The 16,558-nt window shown below is 47.8% G+C and overlaps 1 protein-coding gene across 1 annotated transcript in view; it reads left to right on the top strand.

The window, feature by feature from the left end:
• The window catches only part of alox5a (arachidonate 5-lipoxygenase a), a 64,821-nt gene that overhangs the window by 22,661 nt on the left and 25,602 nt on the right, over window positions 1-16,558 (top strand). The window contains exon 4 of the mRNA XM_052041656.1: window positions 7,016-7,138. Coding sequence (XP_051897616.1) covers window positions 7,016-7,138 — 123 coding nt within the window. The remainder of the gene's footprint in view (window positions 1-7,015; window positions 7,139-16,558) is intronic.

The raw sequence follows: 16,558 nt of genomic DNA, 5'->3' as shown, positions 1-16,558 counted from the left end.
TGTGGTAATTTGCCTTCCTGCTCGGAAGGACATCTGAGAGGTAACCGGTTTCTTTTCTCTCTATCCAAGGACAGTCTCCAACTAACTGGGCTGAATATTTGCAAAATCTCATCCAACAGAAGAATCACAAAAAGCTGCTGGCTTTCAAGGGGAAGTAGTAAAGACTTAAAAAAAAACAGTGATCAGAGGAATGTGTGTAGTGACACTCTATACCGCTCAGTTTTGAGCTCCTTTTTCATGGTGCATATAAAGGTATCAACGTAAAGGTCGGAATGAATAAGTTTGCTCAGGGGACCAAAATCAGCAATTTTGTTAATGACGAAGAAAATTCTGGCCACAAGTAGAATGCACCGATGCAGTGGGCATAAAAGTGGCAAGTAAAACTGAAACCAAACAAGTGTGAAGTCATTGAGTCATGGAGACAGGGGCAGATACAGCCCTCTGACCACTGAGTCTGTGCCGACCAGCAGCCACCCACTGCGTTACTCCCCCATATTCCCATCAACTCCCCCCAGATTCCACCATACTCCTACACACTAGGGGCAATTTATAGTGGCCAATTAACCCACCAACTTTGGGATGTGGGAAGAAACTGGAGCACCCCGGAGGAAACCCACACAATCACGAGGAGAATGTACAAACCCCACACAGACAGCAGCTGAGCCCAGAATTGAACCTGGGTCTCTGACGCTGTGAGGCAGTTGCTCTACTAGCTGTGCTACTGAGGTAATAGATCCTGGGAGGGTAAGCAAAGGGGTGGGGATACACAGTAAATGGTAGGGTACGGTGAAATGTAGAGGGATCTCAGAGTGGATGTCCAAAGATCCTGGAGGGTAGCGGGAGAGGAAGATATGTGGTCAAGCAGATTCAGAGGATATGTACCTTTATTGGCTAAGGTACAAATACAAAGACAAGGAGATTGTGCCAGAGCTGTACAAAATACTTCTTAGCCCTGTAAGGTGAGGTGTATGTTGGATCCTGCAGGATTCTGGTTGTTCTACTAACAACAATGGATGACAGAAAGGTTGGGGGTGTTGTGGATAGTTTGGAGGGCTGTCAGAGGTTACAGAGGGACATAGATAGGATGCAGAGTTGGGCTGAGAAGTGGCAGATGCAGTTCAACCCAGATAAGTGTGAAGTGGTTCATTTTGTTAGGTCAAATATGTTGGCGGAATATAGTATTAATGGTAGGACTCTTGGCAGTGTGGAGGATCAGAGGGATCTTGGGGTCCAAGTCCATAGGGCGCTCAAAGCGGCTGTGCAGGTTGACTCTGTGGTTAAGAAGGCATATGGTGTATTGTCCTTCATCAATCGGGGAATTGAATTTAGGAGCCGTGAGGTATTGTTGCAGCTGTATAGGTCCCTGGTCAGACCCCACTTGGAGTATTGTGCTCAGTTCTGGTCGCCTCACTACAAGAAAGATGTGGAAGCCGTAGAGATGGTGCAGAGGAGATTTACAAGGATGCTGCCTGGAATGCGGAGCATGCCTTATGAAAGCAGTTTGAGGGAACTCAGCCTTTTCTCCTTGGAGAGACGGAGGATGAGGGGGGACCTGATAGAGGTGTATAAGGTGATGAGAGGCATTGATCGGGTAGATAGTCAGAGGCTTTTCCCCAGGGCTGAATTGGTGGCCACAAGAGGACATAAGTTTAAGGTGCTGGGGAGTAGGTATAGAGGAGATGTCGGGGTAAGTTTTTTACTCAGAGAGTGGTGAGTGTGTGGAATAGGCTGCCGGAAACGGTGGTGGAGGCTGATACGATAGGGTCTTTCAAGAGACTGTTAGATAGGTACATGGAGCTGAATAAGATAGAGGGCTATGGGTAAGCCTAGTAATTTCTAGGGTAGGGACATGTTTGGCACAGCTTTGTGGGCCGAAGGGCCTGAATTGTACTGTAATTGTTCTATGTTCTAATAACAGTTCTACTAAAGCTTCAATCAAGGGGGTTTATTCTAACACGAACAACAAAGGAAGAACTGAACATGGTGCTTGTGTCTTAGGTTCATGTGATGATGTCACAATATTCACTGACCATTTGACTTATTTACATAGCATACACAAATACACCACGTTATCTCTCTGAAGCAAGTGTGTGTGAGCATTTTTCAGAGTTGCATACAGTAATTACAGATCCAGTCCATTGACTGGTTTCTGCAGTTTACTTCCCCAATCTCTGTCTCTGTGCTTGTTCGTGGAACTGTGCAACTTGAAACCTTATTTTTGAATCACTGCTGTTCAGAGATTCTTGAACAATAGTTGATTGTCAACATCAGGAGGAGATAGAATTAACCTTGTGCGTTACTCCAGTGCCAATGGGTGTGTCTCTTGATGTGAGCTTCTAATTTACAGGGAACACTTCTGATATGATTTCTACTACGAGCCAAGAATCTTTTCAGGCAACAGATTTGGACCTTTTCATTGCTGTTCTTTTGCTGAGTCTTGAACTGTCTGTTTCTCATTCCCTGAACATCATTTTCTGGTTCATTTGCTGCCTCTCTGCTCTCCTCAGTTCGGCTGTACAAATCTCAACCACATGAGGTGGTGATAATGCATTAATACTCTGTTGAGTAAAACCAGTAATAGAGTGCTTGGTGGTGTGGTATTTAACCAGAAGTTAGGTAATCAATGATTGACAATGAAGCTAGAGTAAACTAGGACACTTGCTTCTTCGTGGCTTCTTTCAACACGTACAGGTCTGGATGGTACAGAGGAAGCTTTGAATAGTTGATGCTGTTACATAAAACTACACATAAATGTGAAATGAGTTGTGGCCATTGTTGGGCACTAGCTCTGTCGGTATTCCAGGCACAGCAAAGATGCACATCTGCACTTCAATGGAATGTCCCATTTAGGACAAATACCTACATATGTGACCGCTCCATAGTGAGTGTACGTCCATGAACATGAGGTAATGATTGTTCCCTGTTTGACTAAAGTCAACATGGACTTGTTAGAATGGTTGAGCTGGCCACTTCCATGCTCACTGGTGTCCAAGGTAGCATGGCTCCGCTTTGCAGGCAAACTATAAACATGGACACAACTTCCTCCAACTCTTTATCAGTGTTTGTCAGATACCCAAATCTCCTGGCAGTGGCATTGATATTACCGATGCCAGTGTGTTGGGCATGTAGTTCATCCACAATCCTTTACCTGAGAACCAGAACTACCTACCTCTGTTCCAACTTTAAACACCCTTGGGCAACAAACCATCTGCTGGATGAACTCAGTGACTGATGAGGTCCTGATACAGGGTTTTGACCTGCAACATCAACAATTCTTTTCCCCCTCAGGTGCTGTTCGACCTGTGTGTGCAGCCAGTAGGTATAGGTGAAGTCCAAAATGAATATTTTCATCAGTATTCGCCAAGGAAACAGACTTTGTCGTGGGAGAATTCAGTGAAGGGGAAGCTGAGATTCCAGTGCAGGCGTCCATAACTAAGGAGGAGGTACATGTTGTCTGAGCGGGTGGATAAATCCCCAGGACCGGATGGGATCTATCCCAGGCTGCTATAGGAGACAAGGGGAGAGATTGCTGGAGCTTTAACTGAGATTTTTTATTCCTCACGGACACTGGTGAGATTCCTGTTGATGGCAGGACAGCTAGTGCTTCCCCCCACTCCCCCCCCCCCTTCAAGAAGGGCAGCAGGGAACAGCCTGGTAATTATGGACCAGTGAGCCTAACATCAACAGGAAGGGAGTTATTGGAGAAAATGCTGAGGGACAGGATTTATGATCACTGGAATGATGGGGTCCAGCCAATGTGGCTGTGTCAAGGGTAGATCCTGCCTGACCAATATGATTGAAATGTTTGAAGAAGTAACCAAGTGTATTGATGAGAGCAGAGTAGTAGATGTGGCTTACATGGACTACAGAAAGACTTTTGACAAGGTCCCACATATGGGAGACTAGTTCAAAATGTTAGGGCTCATGGGATCAAGGGCAATTTGGCAAACTAGATCCACAGTTGACTCAGTAATAAGCAGAGGGTGATGGTAGAGGGTTGTTTTCGTGATTGGATGCCTGTGTTCCTCGGATTGGAGCTGGGATGCTTGTTGTTTGTAATATGTGTGAATGATTTGGATATGGATGCGGGAGGCATGATCAGATGCCTCCCACATCCATAAAATGGCAGATGACACAAAGATTGGCAGAGTCGTGAATAGTGTCAGGGGAGGTCTCAGGCTGCAGGGTGATATCAATGTGTTGGTGAAATGGGCTGAGAAATGGCAGGTGGATTTCAATCCAGGTAAATGTGAGGTGATGCTTTTTGGGAGACTAATGAGGCTGGGACATGCACCATGAATGGTAGGGTCCGAGGGAGGATTGATGAACTGAGTAACCTTTGGGTACAAGTCTAGAGATTATTGAAGGTGGCAACACGTGCATAATGTGATGAGGAAGTATATGGGATACAGGGCTTTACTAGTCTGGGCATTGAATATAAAAGAAGGGAGGCTATGCTCCAACTTTGTAAAACTTTGCTTAGTGCTCAACTGGAGTACTGTGTGCTGTTCTGGCACCATGTTATAAGGTGCAGAGGAGATTGACCAGGATGTTGCCTGGGATGGAACAGTTCAGTGACAAGGAGAGACTGGAAAGGCTGGGTCTGTTCTCCCTGGAGTGGGGGCGGCTAAGAGGGGACGTGACTGAGGTGTATAAAATTATCAGGGGTATAGATAGGGTAGGCTGGAGGAAACTTCTCCCCATAGGTTGACAAAACAAGGGAACACAGATTTAGAATGAGGGGGAAGAGATTCAGTGGGGATCTGGGGGGGACCGTTTTCACCCAGAGAGTGCACTGCCTGAGAGAGTGTTTGAAGCTGGGTTGCTGACAACATTTGAGAAGTGTCTAGACAAGCACTTGAATTACCCAGGCATGGGAGGATACGGGCCAAGTGCTGGGAGATGGAATTATTGCGGATGGGTGTCCACTGGCCAGCATGGATGTGGTGTGCCAAGCGGCCTATTTCCATGCTGTGCATCACTATGACTCTCTATATTAATTTCAGATTCTCAGCATCTGCAACTTTTTGCTTTTCACTTTCTGTGCTGATGTTGTATCTGAAACTACACTGAGCCTGTGGTGTCTGAGCCTGTGGTGCTGTGTTTTGATTTACAAGCTGCTAGCAGCATGTGTCCTTTCTCCTGACACAAGTGTCACTTAAATCTTGGAAAAAAAAACAATTGCCAGGGAATGACTGCTGGTCCAGCCACATGATGCCACACTTGTTACTGAACAAAGGCTTTGGGCATTTTCCTTTGACTGCCATTACATCTGTGGCTGGCACAGGACACAATCTCCTTACATTCTTGGCTGCCATTTCCATGAAGGTCACAATCCCACAGGCAAAATTAAGTGCAAAGCCTTTGTGCCTAACAGCTTTGCCCGGATCCCTTCATCTCTCAGGCCACAAATGAAGCTGCCTCTGTGTGAATGGCCGAGAAGCTTTCCTTCGTTACAAGACCTCGACAGATCTTTGAGTGTGGTGATGGATTCTCCCAACCTTTGGTTACACAAATAGAATTTATAGCTGTCCACTAACTCAAGTGGGTGTAGGTTGAAGTATTCTTCCAGCATCCAAACTACCTCTGCAAACAAGATACCTGTAGGTCTGCGCAGCTACTAAATTAGTGAGTGCACGGCACACTTCAGAGGGATTTCCATGAGAAATGTTGCTTTCTTCAGGTCCCACATTGCATGTTCACTGACTGCATGTTGTCAGTGCTTGTCTTCCACCTTAGAATTATTATTGGCCTTGAGAAACTTTCCCACGTGGGAAATGAACTCTTCCTGCACCTTGTTATCCACCCCCAGCACAATGGCAAGAGTGTGAGCGTGCCATTGGTGGAACAGGCTGAGAGTAGAGGTGCATACACATGCTGTTGCTGTACCCAAGTGTCCATGTGTGTGCACCTCTACTGTCAGCCTGTTCCACCAATGGCACGCTCACTCTTCTGCGCGTTCATTTTGCTTCACACGTTGGTGCGGCAGCTTTCAGAGTGAGCGCTACTCTCTTCAGTTCTGCCTTTAAACTGACCTGTGGAACCCGGGCACAATGAACTTGCTGACCTTGTTGGCAGTTGAGCCTCCAGGACTGTTTCTGTCAGAATCAGGTTTATTATCAGTGACATATGTTGTGAAATTTGTGGCTTTGCGGCGGCAGTACAGTGCAAGACATAAAAATTACTATAAGTTACAAAAATAAATAAACAGTGCAAAAGAGGAATAACAAGGTAGTGTTCATGGGTTCATGGACCATTCAGAAATCTGATGGCGGAGGGGAAGAAGCTGTTCCTGAAACATTGAGTGTGAGTCTTCAGGCTCCTGTACCTCCTCCCCAATGGTAGCACCATGAAGAGGGCATGTCCAGGATGGTGAGGGTCCTTAATGATGGATGCCTCCTTCTTGAGGCGCCGCCTTGAAGGTGTCTGGGGAGGGTTGTGCCTGGAGCTGGCTGAGTCTACAACTCTCTGCAGCCTCTTTTGATCCTGCACATTGGAGCCTCCATACCAGGCAGTCATGCAACCAGTCAGAATGCTCTCCAACTTACATCTGTAGAAATTTGCAGGAGTCTTTGGTGACAGACCAAATCTCCTCAAACTTCTAATGAAGTAAAGCCACTGGAGTGCCTTCTACATGATTGCATCAATGTGTTGGCCCCAGGACAGATCCTCTGAGACGTTGACACCCAGTCTGTACATACACAATCTGTACATACTTAATCTGTTGACCAGCTTCCCTAGTTAGAGCACTGTGTACGGTTCTGGCCCCCACACCACAGGAAGGAAGAGAGAGCTTCAGGGTGGGAGCAGAGCGGATTTACCAGGATATTGCTGGGGCTGCAGATTTATGGGGCACGTCATGGTGAAAGATCTGTGCACAGCCCCCACGGCCCATGCAACCTCTGTCTTCCCAAGCCCCTTTATAATGTACCTTTCTCTTTATATTTCTGTTCCTCATTCTTTCAGTCAAAATGAACCACTTCACTCCACTGTCTGCTTGTTTTGTTTGTTGCAGGTGGAAGGAATGGCATCCGGGTTTCCCGCTGAGCATTGATGCAAACTTCCACAAGGACTTGCCCCGAGATATTCAGTTTGACACTGAGAAAGGAGTGGACTTTGTACTGAACTACACCAAAGCGTGAGTAAAACTGGTCTTGCCCACATCCAGGGAGTTCATGCCCACCTATCCCCTGGTGGACTTCTGGGCAGGGACCCTCACTGCCTTTAGACACCATAACCCATTTTCATCTGTGCTGATTAAAGGTAACACCATCCAGTGTAATGCCATCCTTAGTTGAATGCCCTGGCAGCATTCCTAGCTTTCCCGAAACAACAGAAACGTGGGTGTCATACCCAAGTTCTCTCTGCATGTCATGGAGTCACAGAGGTACATTGCACAAAAAGGCCCTTTGGCCCAGCCAGTCCATGCTGACTGTCAACCCTACATTCCCATTAACTGCCCCCCAGCTTCTACCATTTCACCTACACACTGGAGGCAGTTTACAGCAGCCAATTAACCTTCCAACCTGCACGTCTTTGGGATGTGGGAGGAAACCGGAGCAGCCAGTGGGAACCCACAGGATCACGGAGAGCGTGCAAACTCCACACAGACAGGACTCGAGGTCAGGATTGAACCGGGTCTCTGGTGCTATGAGGCTGCAGCTCCACTACCTGTGCGACCGACCTGTTAGTCTGCACAAGTAACCCAGACAAGAGCCCCCAACTTCGAAAAAAAGGCTAACTAACAGAATATTTTGGCAGCAAGCAGGTTATTATTCTGTAGTGGTGTCGAGTAGCTAACAGTGAATCTACGGCCTGTTCATAACTCTCTGTGTTGAAGGCAATGAGAATGTAAATGATAAGAGATACTTAAGGAACTACTAAGTTGTAATTTGCCTATGTAACGTCAGCGCATGGTCAAAATACCAGTTTTCTTGCAGTTTGCAAAAGTGTAGGAGGGATAAAGTTACCGCGATTAGGGCAGCCTCCAGTTCTGGGGAGGTTTTAGAGGCGGTATTGGGGAACCCCAGAGTGTTTGGAGAAACAAGAGACTGGAGTTGCTGGAAGCTGGAGCTTCACCCGTTGGGTGCAGCTGGAATCCATGGTCCTTTCACTGGCGAATGGTGCACAGTCTGATCACCACACCCCGAGCTGAGGGAGACCACTGGGTGGGATGAAGGAGCGGTGGGTGCTGTGTCCCTAAATATCCATAGACTCGCTCGACAGGTGAAAACAACACCCTCTCCCCAACCCCGCCCCCACCCCGTCACAGAGTCACGGAGCACAGAACAGGCCCTTCGTCCCATCATATCCATCAAGTACCTGTCTAAACTAATTGCAGTCTCCCTGTAGCTTTCTGTGCCTTGGTGTTTCAAGAGCTTGTATAAATACCTCAAATGTGAGAGTACCTGCCTCAATCACCCCCTCAGGCAGTGCGTTCTAGACTCCTACCAACCTCTGGGTGAAGTTCTTTCTTAAATCACCTACCCTGCTACCTTAAACCTATGCCTTCTGGTTATAGACAGCTCTGTGAAGGGAATAAGTCTCTCCCTATCTGCAACGTCTATGGCCCTCAGCCTTCTTTGCTTCAAGGAGCACCAACCCAGCCAATCCAGTGTCTGCTCAGAACTGAAATGCTCCCATCCAGGCAACACCCTGGTGAATCTCCTCTGCACCCTCTCCAGCACAACCACATCCTTCCTACTGTGTGGTGACCAGAACTGCACACAGTACTCCAGCTGAGGTCTAACAAATGATCAACCCCAGGGGTGGTTGATCGGACTGTTGCCACCACTCTCTGTGCTCTTTGTAAGCCGATGTATTTCTGGAGAAGGGTCTCTGCTGATCACCAGTGCAACACAGCCCTCACAGAAAGAAGTGGGACTCAGGGATCGGGAAGCTAGGGGGGACGTTGGTGTTTTGGTCCTGTTGCTTTTGTCCTGAGGGAGACATTGGCTGTGGCCCAGAGGTGGCAGAGGATGTAGTGAGAAAGTGAGCCATTCTGTCACCGCGGGCAGTGCGTGGAGGGGCTTGGAGCGGACCACCCATGGTCTGAGCCAATGAGAGCACTGGGTGTTGCTTCAATGATGCAGCGAGATGCAAGAATTCTTTGCCCATTCTAACCATTTCTACAGCTCCCATGAGCTTCGAGGCTATGTTAGATCCCACACTGAAACACTTTGACAAGTCAGAATGCAGCTGCAGTGAAGGTTCAGACAGGGAGAGGGCTTGTGAAAGGGAACTGATTTCAGTTCCTCAAAAGTGAAGCAAAAACGAGACAATCTGCTTACTGTGCATAGAAAACGGAATCCAACTCTGGCACGTGTAACGTCTCTGATTCAGGGATAGCAGTAAGGGCAGGAAATCGAGGACGTTTTACTGACACAGGGTGCTGTGACAACACAAGTGTGAACATCCCTAAACCTTGACAGCTGAACGTCTCCAGTCACTGCCCTGCACACATCCCATAATATTCCAAACATGGCATCAGTGGTAAAGACCCTCTGCACTGCTGATGACTGACGATGGGGAATGGTGGGGTGAAGTTGCAGGGTTTAGAGACCAGTTGAGTTGTAGGAGTGCCTGCTCCGGTTGTGGATGGACACAGTGCAGGAGCACAGGAAGAGCAGAGTGTGTGAGTCAGACTGCTGCACGTATGTCTACAGGAGTCACAGTCAGTGGTCTGAGGCTGGAGGTGATAATCAACAAAGCGTGTAGACAGGCAGCAATGTGGGTTTTCGTACACAGTCAGGGCCAGGATAGTTGTTAGGTATAAAACTTGTGAATCTTACTTTGTCAGTAAGTTCTTGCCAAAGCAGACTTTCAATGGAACCGTATGTTGGGCCCACTGGCAAATGTCGAAGATCTAACCCTAGTTTCAGTCTTGGATGCTCTCGCATTCTCACACACGTTTTAAAGCAAAGTATTTAGACATTAAATGAGGGCATGGTTTATCGACAAGGCACAATACAAACATGCTGGGTCTCCGAGCTCCCACTGGGGCCTGTTTCAGCAGTGTTACAAAGCAGGCATATACATAACCATCCTGTCATCAGCTCACAGGAGACCCACATTCAAAGTGCAGGATGTCAGCACAAGTTCATACGCTGGACTGCAGCCTTTCTTTGGAAAAGGAGAGGTACTTTTTATCTCTATCTCTCTTACAATTTACAGTGAGGTACAAGTGATATCAGTACATACACTGCACAGAATTATAGTTGTCTTGAGTCCAGCAACTGGTTTCCTTTCAGGTTTAGGTGTTGGATCAACTTTGGGATATGGGTGTGAATGAGTGGGGGTGAGTGGTGGGGGAGGGTGAATTGATGGGGGTGAGTGGTGGGGGTGATGATGACAGGGTCAGGGGAATGAGTGCGTCAGCAGCTTGGTGCTGGGGAAAGCACTCCGCGTAAATTATGGCACACCTGGGACTTTGACAGCTCTCTGATAGGTTGCGGTGGCTTTGGTCCCCAATATCAGTGGAATATCCCTTTAGGTAACAGAGAAAGCATCAAAGTCATATCCTAATGGTCTGAGCACAGTCACAAATTTGGGAAGGATTTGCACATATTACTGCACCATCCCTGGTGACATCCTCGCTCTGTTCTCTCTTCATCGGTGAGGGCCCCAGCTTTCCCTCTGGTTGTAGTAGGTCAGCAGCAATCTTCCAACCTCATGTCACTGTGTATTGTTGCCTCTCTTCAGCGTCACACTGTGCTTGACCACTGTACTCATGGCACTCCATGAATCATCCTGGTTATACAAACATTCATCCATTCCTTGCAGGATTTTATTCATTATGGATTTTAATAAAGCTTTCGACAAGGTCCCTCACAGTAGGCTGATTTAGAAGGTTAAGGCTCAGGAGGTCCACGGAGACTTGATACATTGGATTCAACTTTCCAAAGTTGTCAAAGGGATACAGCAGAATTTAGATCAATCGGAAATTTGGGCAGATAGAGTTTAATGCGGACAAGTGTGAGGTGTGGAAGTGAAGTGTATACACTAAATGGCAGGATCCTAAGGAGCTTGAGGTGCAAGCGGCAATGCAAGTAGGCAGGGTGGTAAAGAAGGCACACGGCATACTCACCTTCATCCGTCATGGCATTGAGTACAAGAGTTGGCAAGTCATACTTCAGCTGTATAAAGCCTTTGTTCAGAATATTTTTGTTAGTGTTCAGTTGTGTGTAGGCATGGGAGCACTCCCATTTTGTGAACACCTTTCTTTAGAAGAGCACAGTTTATATGATCCATCACCCGAGTCTTGCCCCACCCCGCTGCATGAGTTTGTCTGTCTGAATGACCCATTCACTCTGATCAGTTTTTATTGGCTCGTTTGTTCAAGCTGAACCACTTCCTTCTCAACGTGGTTCTTTAGAATGAATGGGAGTGATCTGGGCCTGTAGTAGACCCATCTGATGTGAGTGTGCACAGTGACCCGATGAGGCAGAATGAGAATGTAGGTGCCATGATTGATAAGTTTGGAATGACACCAAGACTGGTAGTACAATCGACAGTGAAGAAGTTGCCTCAGGTTATGGGATCTGGATCAACTGCAAAAGTGAACAAAGGAATGGAAGATGGAACTTAACTCAAACAAATGTGAAGTAATGTATATTGGGAAGTTAAACCTGAGCAGGATATATACAGTGAATGGCAGGGTCCTGCAGAGTGTTGAGGAACAGAGAGTCCTAGGGGTACAGATGCATAGTTCCCTGAAAGTGGCAACACAGGTAGACACGGTGGTGAAGAAGGCGTTTGGCACGCTGCCTTCTTTGGTCAGGGTATTGAGGAGTTGAGACATGATGTTACACAAGACGATGGTGAGACTGCACCTGGAGCTTTGTATGAAGTTCTGGTCACCCAGCTAAAGGAAGGATGTGATTAAGCTGGAGAGGGTGCAGAAAAGATTCACCAGGATGTTGCTGGGACTGCAGGGCTTGAGTTATAAGGGGGGGTTGACAGGCTGGGACTGGTCTCCCTGGAATGTAGGAGGCTAAGGGCTGACTGTACAGAGATTTATATAGTCATGAGAGCCATAGATACGGTGGATGGTCAGGCTATTTCCCAGGCTGAGGGAGTCTAAAATTACAGGGCATAGGTTTAAGGTGAGAAGAGAAATACTTAAAAGGGACGCGAGGGCAACTTTTTCCACACAGAGGGTGGTGGGTGTGTGGAACGAGCTGCCTGAGGAAGTGGGAGAGGCAGGTACAATTACAACATTTAAAAGACATTTGTACAGGTACATGGATAGGAAAGGTTAGAGGGATGTGGGCCAAATGCAGGCAAATGGAACGAGCTCAGGTCAGCACTTTGATTGTCATGGACAAGTTGGGCTGAAGGGCCGGTTTCTATGCTGTATAACTCTAACTCTCAGGTCATCTGTCTAACAGGGAGGGTTGCTGAGGTAGCATGGTGAAAAAACCTCCCCATGAGGATAGTGTTCCTCTTTCATGTTTCCCCTTTAGCAGAAGGTGAACCCACTGCTGTGTTTTGGAGACCAGGCTCTGCTGCACGGACATTAGTGGACACTTATGTACATGTCTGTCAGCAGACACTCTCTCTTTTGCTTTCTCACACACACACTTTCCGCACTGACCATCAACCATCCATTTACACTAATCCCACAGTAATCCCACTTGATCCTCATTCCCATCAATTTCCTTCACCCCCACCTCAGATTCTACCCCTCCCCCACACACCAGGGCCAACTAACCCACCAACCTGCTCGTCTTTGGGATGTGGGAGGAAACCAGAGCACTCGGGGAAACCCGTGTGGTCACAAGGCAAACGTGCAGACTCCACGCAGACAGAGGCTGAGGTCAGGATTGAACCCAGGTCTACCGCTGCATCACTGCACCACCCCTCTGGCTACCTGATCGCCTGCCTCTGTTCCTTCCCCCACCCCACATCACCAACTACTTCCTTCCTCATTCTGCACCCCAGTGAAAATCCCCTGCGCTCTTACTGAGCAGCAATCCCTCAGGCTGGGCTTACAGTGGTGACCTCGGTCAGAACACTGGCCCAGGGGGAGGGGGAGGGGGGCAGTAAATGCTGACCTGTGCACGGGGAGGGGGAAGCAAGCCCATGAAGAGTCTGGCCTGGGGGTCCCCTCCCTCAGCTCCCTCCACTCATTCCCTTCCAGATACTATATTTTCATATAAAATAGAAGGGCATTCACTCCATACAGACGGCTAACAAACCAATCCCATTTCCCCACAGGTTTTCCACAACCTATTCTTTCCACATTCCCATTAACTCCCCCAAAATTACAAGGGGCATAGATAGGGCAGGTAGTAGGAAACTTCTCCCCACAGCAGAACTGTCTAAAACTGGAGGTGTGGGTTTCAGGTTAGGAGGAAGAGATTTAGAGGACAGCTGAAGGGAACCTTTCTCACACAGAGGGAGGGGGTGATCGGAACCCAGAACACACTGCCAGAACTGTCACAACATTGAGGGGGTATCTAGACAAGCACTTAAATCTCCAAGGCATGGAAAGCTATAGACCAAGTGCTGGTAAATGGGATTAGTATAGGTGGGTACTTGATGGTCAGCATGGACCCACTGGGGCAAAGGGCCTGTTTCTATGCTGCGTGACTGATTCCATGACTCCATTGAACCACTCACTTCTACACTAGGGGCAATTAACTGTGGCCACTTAGCCCACCAACCTGCACGTCTTCGGGATGTTGGAGGAATGGGAGCACAACATGGTCACAGGGAGAGCGTCCCACAGATGTGATTGAAGTTTTAGAGGGGTGGGGGGGGGGGGGGGGGGAGGTAACTGAACATATTGATGAGGAGAGTGCAGCAGATGTTGTCTATTCCTGTATGATAGGTGGGTCCAGAAGATTAGAGCCCATGGGATCCAGGGCAGCTTGGCAAATTAGATCCAAAATTGGTTTGGTAATAGGAGGCAGAGGGTGGTGGAGGGTTGGTTTTCTGATTGAAAGTCTGACCTGTGGTGTACAGCAGAGATCAGTGCCGGGACACTTGATGTTTGTGGTGTACATCAACAAGTTGGATGTGAATGCAGGAGGTATGATTAGCAAGTTTGCAGATGGTGCTGTGGATAGAGAGAAAGATTGTGTAAGACTACAGCCTGAAAGGAAGGATGTGGAGATTGTGGAAACTGTGCAGAAAGGGTTTACCAGGATGCTGCAGTCTGGGCGGCAAGGAGAGGTTGAACAGACTTGGGTTGTTCTCCCTGGAGTGTCAGAGGCTGAGGGGAGACCTGATGGAGGTTTTTAAATTTATGAGAGGCAGAGACAGGGTAGACAATCAGAGTCTGTTGGCCAGGGTAAAAATGTCAAACACCAAAGGATATGCCTTTATCATTGGGGGGAGGGGGGGGGGTGTAGTTTAAAGGTGATGTGAGGGGCAAGTCTCCCCCCCAGAGAGTGGCAGATGCCTGGAATGGGTTACTGGGGCAGTAATGGAAGCAGGTAGTTTGGTGGAGTTTAAGAGGCTTTTAGATGGGCACATGAATAGGAAGGGAATGGTGGGATACGGATGATACACAGGAGGAGGACATTTAATATAAATTGGCATCAAGCTCAGCACAACATAGTGGGCTGAATGGCCTGTTCAGTGCTGGACTGTTCTATGTTCTGTGACATAGATCGTCTGGAAAGTTGTGCAGAGCATTGGCAACTAGAATTTAATCCTGACAAATGAGGTTGATTATTTTGTGAGGGCAAGCAAGGGTACAACAAACAGTAGGAGCTGGGGGAGTAGTGATGGACAGTGTGTCCTTGGGATACAAGTCCATGGTTCCCTGAGAGTGGCAGCAGAGGTAGAAAAGAAGGCATAGAACAGTACAGCACACAGGCCCTTCGGCTCATGATGTTGGCTGACCTACAGTATATAAACCTACTCTGATCAAACTAACCCTTCCCTCCTACACAGCCCATAACCCTCCATTTTTCTTACATCCATGTGCCTATCTAAGAGTCTTTGAAACGTCCCTATTGTATCAGCCCCTACCACCACCCCTGGCAGTGCATTCCAGGCACCCACCATTCTCTGTGTAAAAAAAAAAGAACCCACCTCTGACATCTCCCCTGAACCTTCCTCCACTCACCTTAAATGGATGTCCTCTGGTATTGGCCATTACCGCCCTGGGGAAAGGTGCTGGCTGTCCACTCTGTCTATGCCTCTCATAATCATATACACCTCTATCTAGTCGCCTCTCATTCACCATCGCTCAATCTTTCCAGCTTTTCAGCAAGGCATTTGATAAGTTACCCCATGCGAGGCTTATGGAGAAGGTGAGGAGACATGGGATCCAAGGGGACATTGCAGTGTGGATCCAGAACTGGCTGGCTCACAGAAGGCAAAGAGTGGTTGTTGAGGGGTCATATTCTGAGTGGAGGTCGGTGACCAGTGGTGTACCTCAGGGATCTGTACTGGGACCCTTACTCTGTGATTTTTATAAACGACCTGGATGAGGAAGTGGAGGGGTGGGTTAGTAAGTTTGCGGATGACACGAAGGTTGGGGGTGTTGTGGATAGTTTGGAGGGCTGTCAAAGGTTACAGAGGGATATAGATAGGATGCAGAGTTGGGCTGAGAAGTGGCAGATGCAGTTCAACCCAGTTAAGTGTGAAGTGGTTCATTTTGGTAGGTCAAATATGTTGGCGGAATATAGTCTTAATGGTAGGACTCTTGGCAGTGTGGAGGATCAGAGGGATCTTGGGGTCCGAGTCCATAGGACACTCAGTGGCGGCACAGGTTGACTCTGTGGTTAAGGTGGCATATGGTGTATTGTCCTTCATCAATTGGGGAATTGAATTTAGGAGCCGTGAGGTATTGTTGCAGCTATATAGGTCCCTGGTCAGACCCCACTTGGAGTATTGTGCTCAGTTCTGGTCACCTCACTACAGGAAAGATGTGGAAGCCATAGAGAGGGTACAGAGGAGATTTACAAGGATGCTGCCTGGAATGCGGAGCATGCCTTATGAAAGCAGGTTGAGGGAACTCGGCCTTTTCTCCTTGGAGAGACGGAGGATGAGGGGGGACCTGATAGAGGTGTATAAGATGATGAGAGGTATTGATCGGGTAGATAGTCAGAGGCTTTTCCCCGGGGCTGAAATGGTGGCCACAAGAGGACATAGGTTTAAGGTGCTGGGGAGTAGATATAAAGGAGATGTCGGGGTAAGTTTTTTTTTACTCAGAGTGGTGAGTGCGTGGAATGGGCTGCCGGAAATGTTGGTGGAGGCAGATACGATAGGGTCTTTCAAGAGACTGTTGGATAGGTACATGGAGCTGAGTAAAATAGAGGGCTATGGGTAAGCCTAGTAATTTCTAGGGTAGGGACATGTTCGGCACAGCTTTGTGGGCCGAAGGACCTGAATTGTGCTGTAATTGTTCTATGTTCTATATGGGATACTTGCCTTCACTGACTATGGCATAGAATATAACAGCAGGAATATCATCTTACAGGAGAGGGATAGATAGGAAAAGCACTGTAAAAAGTAGGAAGGGACTTTCCAAGCTGTGTTGTCCCCACAATAGATTAAACTGCAAGGAATGAACACTTACAGGAACCAGAGCTCCTGCCTG

The sequence above is a fragment of the Pristis pectinata genome, chromosome 30 (assembly GCF_009764475.1).
Source record: "Pristis pectinata isolate sPriPec2 chromosome 30, sPriPec2.1.pri, whole genome shotgun sequence".
NCBI classification, from domain to species: domain Eukaryota; kingdom Metazoa; phylum Chordata; class Chondrichthyes; order Rhinopristiformes; family Pristidae; genus Pristis; species Pristis pectinata.
This window is presented reverse-complemented; position numbering and strand designations above follow the sequence as displayed.